Source organism: Bos grunniens, chromosome 10, assembly GCF_055505025.1.
Source record: "Bos grunniens cultivar Pamir isolate PY7600 chromosome 10, Bosgru_T2T1.0, whole genome shotgun sequence".
NCBI lineage: Eukaryota > Metazoa > Chordata > Mammalia > Artiodactyla > Bovidae > Bos > Bos grunniens.
Window position 1 is genome coordinate 76,854,050 of NC_141174.1, and position 6,202 is coordinate 76,860,251.

The 6,202-nt window shown below is 40.7% G+C and overlaps 1 protein-coding gene across 1 annotated transcript; it reads right to left on the minus strand.

Annotated features, from left to right (window-relative positions):
- Positions 1-212: 212 nt before the first annotated feature.
- On the minus strand, positions 213-4,461 carry RNASE11 (ribonuclease A family member 11 (inactive)). Its single transcript, XM_086322154.1, has one exon. The coding sequence runs from the start codon at positions 1,536-1,538 to the stop codon at positions 828-830; it is 711 nt and encodes a 236-aa protein (XP_086178280.1). The 5' UTR covers positions 1,539-4,461; the 3' UTR covers positions 213-827.
- Between the last annotated feature and the right edge of the window lie 1,741 nt (positions 4,462-6,202).

Here is a 6,202-nt window from a genome sequence, read left to right on the forward strand (position 1 = left end):
CATAGAGGGGGGATGTATGATGAGGAATCGAGAACACATACACACACATTTGTGAACAAGATAACTGTCCAATTTTATGTAGAGTGTTGAACCATAAAGATTTACAAATAGACTTGGCATAGACTTGCTATTTCCCTTCTTTCTACCTCCTTTATCCCTCCATAGCTTGCCATTCCTCTCCCAGGGCCCCTGGAAATCAAACTATGCTTGAGTAAAAATTACAATAGGAGCTTTATTTTTTCTCTCTGTAGCAACTTGTGAAATAGAAAGGGGAAAAGATGGAGGAATGGAGATTGGATAGGGCTGGAGCCGTTGACTGAAGGCAACAGCTAAACCAAAGGATCTTTTCTTTTGGCACAGGCAGATCCCATGGCTACATAGGTGGCACTCACACTCGTGTGCATGTATAAACGTACATTTTCTTTGAAGAGAAGCAATGATAATAATATCCCCCTGTCATTCACTATTTCTCTGAATCATCTCAGTGGCAGTACAGTTAACTTTCAATACTCTGTACTGGTTTGGAGCCTTCTCTCCTTAATTGTGTCAAGTTGGGTAAACTCTACTTCTTGGCTTTATAGCTGAGCTAGGATGGAATTCAGTTTGGTTCAGAGAAAGTTTGTACGTGCATATGTGTATGTGGGAGACAGAAAGAGAGAATGCATCTACACTCCAGCATCAGTTATACATTTCAATTGAATTATCTACAATTGTGGATTTGTTTCATTTCTCCAGTTGGTATAAATAATTAAGAGTTTCCTATAGTGCTGAAAGGATAGATGTGGATAGTAGAAAGCAACAACCAATAATGAAAAGTTCTGTGGGATTTACAAGTTAGAGACACTAACTAACCAGCTCATCAGAGAATGACTTGTCAGCACCACCAAAATTTTCTTTAATGAAGTAACACCATGGTGTTGGCAACTGGGGGATTGTTTGCCCACAGTGAACTGGCATGTAGTGGTCCTCAGTTCTGGAGTCTCAGAGCAGCTTATGCCTGAAGTCTGTCCACACTTGCAGCTGGGGGCTTTGGGTACCCCATCGACCACTTCCACGGAGCCATGGATGAAGTTATTGCTCAACTTGAATGACCCGTTAGCTTCTGAAACTTTTCTCCAGACTGTCATGTCATTGCAGTAATGTTTGTTATTACCTGGATTGCATTTGGGGGGCAAGCTATAATGTAATCTTCTAAAGGTCAATAATGAGGAAGACACATCTTTGGACATGCTGAGGCTGGTATTTTTATATGACACAGTCAAATTTATTAATACCTCAATGGTGTGTTTTTCCTGGTAACTTTTTGCCATGTCATATTTCATCTCTTTCTCTAAAAATTCTTCTTTAATTATCTCCATTATACTTTCTGAAACTCCTGCAAAAATCACCCCCAGGCCAAGTAGCAGCAGAAAGAAGATCTCCATCTCAGATCTAGGGCAAACTCTTCTGCAGTAAAAACTAAAAGATAAAAATGAAGAAAATATTAAACGAGTAGCTCTCTTTTCTTTATGACATTCCCAGGGTTGACTCCTACACATAAGCTAAGACATCTACACCTATTAATGAAAGAATAAGATAGGAGAAAGACAATCAGCTGTGTAATCTGAAGATCCAACTTCAAACCCCTGTTTATCCACTAATAAGCAATTTATTCCACCTCATGTAATTAACTTCAGTTTCCTCTTGCGAAAAAAAGAAAATATGAGAATTATATAAGATAATATGTCTAAAGTACTCAGAACCAAGTAGTCATTGCTCTTTCTTTTCACCTCATCTATAATCTCACTGGTAAAGTCTGTAATCTCTGCAGGGGGTCCCAATAATCTCACCTAACATATTCCTCACTATTGCTGTGAATCCTCCAGCTTCACACAGTACCTGGCACATGGCAGCCACGTGAAAAAACCACCATGATATTTTCCCATCTCTCATTTCTTTTCCCACTGATTATCAGTCATGGAATTTCTGTCTTTACCAGTTCATTTGGCAAGTTGATTGCGTGGAGAAAGATTCCAGCTTGTTGCAAGGCAAGAAGTGAAATTGTATTCATTTCCTGGGAGTTTCTCTTACTGGGTCTAACAACGGAAGGGGGTGCAAGAAGGAGAAGGCAGAATTGTCTGAGATAGAAGGAGGAGACAAAGTGGAACCAGTGATGCTCGGAGAACTGAATGCAGTGTCCACTTGGCTGTCAGAATCCCAGTGCCCTTGGGCAGTATCATTGCTTCTTCTCTTGTGAAATCTTCCTTGTTTATTTCTACTTCAACCCAGAGTAATTTTTGCTGTTGTTTTTGAAACCCTACAGAATAGATAATATTGTGCTTGATTTTATACATTATTTTTTTTTTTAATTTTTGAAGTTAGTTGGTACAGTTTTTCTCCTTTTTATTAAAGCTGGAAATTTCTTGAGCCTGGAAAATAGCCTTTGTTTCTTTTCATTCTCTACAGGACGAATGAACTATATATGTCCTAGTTTCTCATAAGGTTTGCCAACAACATAACACGGTTTGACTACTGTAGAAAGTCCTTTATTTGAGGTCAGTGCTGGAAAATTCACAATAAGAATCCCAGAAGGAATGGTTATTTGGGGTAATAATTCTTTCTCTTGCTCTAGAATGACCATCTCCATTTTTTCCCTCTTTTTTTCTCTCCCACCTCTAAAAGCCTCCTTCCCTTATACTTGTATCTACTGTATTACCTCCTAATCACTAGTCCTTGCCTCTCCAATTCCTTCAATATGCTACTTTTCTAAAAACACACTTGCAGTGACACTATTTCAAGAACATTGAGATATTTCTCATTGTCTCTACAAGGTAATCTAATCTTCTGAGTCCACTTGGTCAAAATTCTGTTTGATCTGATCCCAACCTGCCTCTCAAGGATGATCACCGATTATTTTGGTATACAGACCTGTTCCAGTCAAATCAGTGTGACCCGCCCTCCTGTGAGTACACCCTATTCTGTCCTGTGCGTGAAATTAGAGCAAAGACCCAGTACCAAAAATACATGAGCCTTAGTAATCGGGTCGATTGATTATTGATAGATTATTAAGAATTCAGTGGATGTTTTCATGTGTGTGCCTTGAGCAGAGACTTGGTACAGGTTGAAGGGAGGAGGGAAGAAGAATTTGAACTGCTTCCTAAATATCCTCTACCATCACATCAATAGTGAGGGGCTAATTGGAAAACAGGAGACAACAAGGAGAAAAGTAAACAAGAAGAGCAGTACAGAAACGCCCAGTTTTTCTAAAACATTTTACAAGGGAAGAATTCACAGCCACCTGGGTTTGATTGGGGTTGCTGGTACCCATTTTAAAAAACTATGCCCCTGACTCCTTTCAAACTACAAATGTCTAAAATGTCACAATTCATTTGTGGGATTTGATCCTTGGAAAATGAAAATACTCCTAGGATAGATTCCATTTTACAGTCTTAGTTACTTACTTTAATGGGAATGCATTTATCTGCAAGATTTTGTTTTTAAATAGAAAGAAAGAGGTTAGGGGAGGAAGGGAAGGAAAAGTACTAAGAAGGAAAGAAAGGACAATTAAGCCGAGGGAGAGAGAGAGAAAAAGGAATCAGAAATCAGAACATAGAAACATAGGCCTAAAGCGGTTCAAAAAAACAAAAAGCAAAACCCCATTTCAGCTACATTTTCTCAGGAAATGATTCTGCTACCAGGACCCAACCTGTCACACGATAGGGGTCAGCTATTCCTTCTCATCATCTGTTCCGACACTGGGGGCTTTGCTTCCCTGGTGACACCCACGCTTTCATAAAGACAAGGACCATGGGATTCATTACTCACAGAGAAATGAGTAATGGAACTCAGCTGCAAAAGAGCTACCCCTGAGAGGTAAGCCTCTACTTACAAGGTTGCCAAGTGTTCTTTACAAATGATTGTCACTCCCTGTCCTCCATAAATGTCACCAGTCTGTTAGAACTTGATGTTTACCCATGACAGAGTTACCAAATAGCATAGGTTGATCTGACCTTGAATTACGTACAAATAAATAATTGAATTGTTTGAAGTCTCTCAACTGAAAAGATAAGAACAGACCAGGCCCTCTAAAGCTTATGTATTGCCTGTGTCTGCTTTAGCTCAGTGTATGAGTGTCTGGCTCTCACAGGATTAAACTGTCATAGCTCAGATTTAGTGACCCCATAACCTGGCCCTTACTTGCCTATTACCCCTTTTTTTCTTACTACTCCCTATCTCTGACAACTCCAAAAAGATTCTAGATTCCCTAAGAAATAGAATTGTGGAGTCATAGACCTGGCGGCTGCTGCTGCTGCTGCTAAGTCGCTTCAGTCGTGTCCGACTCGGTGCGACCCCACAGACAGCAGCCCACCAGGCTCTCCCATCCCTGGGATTCTCCAGGCAAGAACACTGGAGTGGGTTGCCATTTCTGTCTCCAATGCATGAACATGAAAAGTGAAAGTGAAGTTGCTCAGTCGTGTCCGACTCTTTTCGACCCCAAGGACTGCAGCCCGCCAGGCTCCTCTGTTCATGGGATTTTCCAGGCAAGAGTACTGGAGTGGGTTGCCATTGCCTTCTCTGAATAGACCTGGAAAGATGCTTAAAGATTATCTAGTTTTATCTCTTCACTTTACAGATGAGGAAACTGATATAGAGGAACAGAACTTAATCAAATCCCCAGAATTAGGAGTCTCTATTTCCCTTCCTTCTCTTCCTTTGCCCTCTCATTCTAAAGACCCTCTGTCCATAGCAAATGAGGAGGAACTAAACAAACAGTCCAGTTCTAAGAACTAAAAGGGGAAAGAATGATTAGTCTGGGTCAAAGTAATCTCTGTTCCTTCTGGGGATACAAAGAGGAAATAGACTGAACCCTGAGAGTCTTGATCCTTCCCTGGGAAATCTTTATCCATTTCTTTCTAGCCTTTAAGGGAAACGGTTTCTGACCGATTAGGCTTCTTCTGATCTCCTTTTCTTTTTCTTTCAAGGCACAGAGGCAACTGTTGAATAAGAGCAGGTACAGCTTGAGCTATACACATCATCCTTATAGAAGACCTTAAGAGATGACCCCTACTCCCTCTACATTTAGGATAAAGTCTAGGATGAGTGTGAGATGAGTGAAGTACTCACTCTGCAGGTACAAACTGTTAAAAGCCCAATAATCAAGATAAACAGTATTTTATTGCAACATTTAAAAATAAATTTAATGTGTATGACACAAAAGAACCTATCTATGAAGAGAAATGGGCTTCACAGGTGGCAACAGTGGTAAGGAACCCATCTGCCAATGCAGGAGATGTAAGGGACAAGGGTCCGATCTCTGGGTCAGGAAGATCCCCTGGAGAAGGGCATGGTAACCCACTCCCTTTTCTTACCTGGAGAATCCCATGGACAGAGGAGCCTGGTGAGTTACAGTCCTTAGGGTCACAAAGAGCCCAAAACAACTGAAGCAATTGAGCACGCACACATGAATCAGAAACACACTCACAGACATAAAGAACAAACTTGTGGTTGCCAGAGGGAGGGGACGAGGAAGGGATGGATTGGGAGCTTGAGGTTAGCAGTTGCAAGCTATTATATACATTTAGAATGGATAACAACAAGGTCCTACAGTATCAGTTCAGTTGCTCAGTCATGTCTGGTTCTCTGCAACCCCATGGACTGCAGCACACCAGGCCTCCCTGTCCATTCCCAACTCCCGGAGCTTGCTCAAACTCATGTCTATCGAGTCAGTGATGCCATCCAACCATCTCATCCTCTGTCGTCCCCTTCTCCTGCCTTCAATCTTTCCCAGAATCAGGGTCTTTTCCAAGGAGTCAGTTCTTCTCATCAGGTGGCCAAAGTGTTGGAGCTTCAGCTTCGGCATCAGTACTTCCAATGAATATTCAAGACTGATTTCCTTTAGGATTGACTGGTTTGATCTCCTTGCAGTCCAAGGGACTCTCCTATGGTATAGGAAATGATATTCAATATCCTAGGATAAACCTTAACGGAAAAGAATATATGTATAACTGAGTCACTTTTCTATACAGCAGAAAGGACCACAACATTGTAAATCAACTATACTCCAATAAAAAACAAAGAAACAAACAAATAAATTTAATGCAAAATAAACTCTGCTGAATAAATATAAAAATTTTAACAGGATCTGATCCTATACTGTTATCTCATGTATCCTACCTCATCCTAAATCCAACCCTGTCAGAATGGGTCTTAGTTTAAAATTCAG

Excerpts from the sequence above, each read along its gene's own strand:
- RNASE11 (XM_086322154.1), bottom strand. The coding sequence starts at position 1,538 with ATGTGTAGGAGTCAACCCTGGGAATGTCATAAAGAAAAGAGAGCTACT.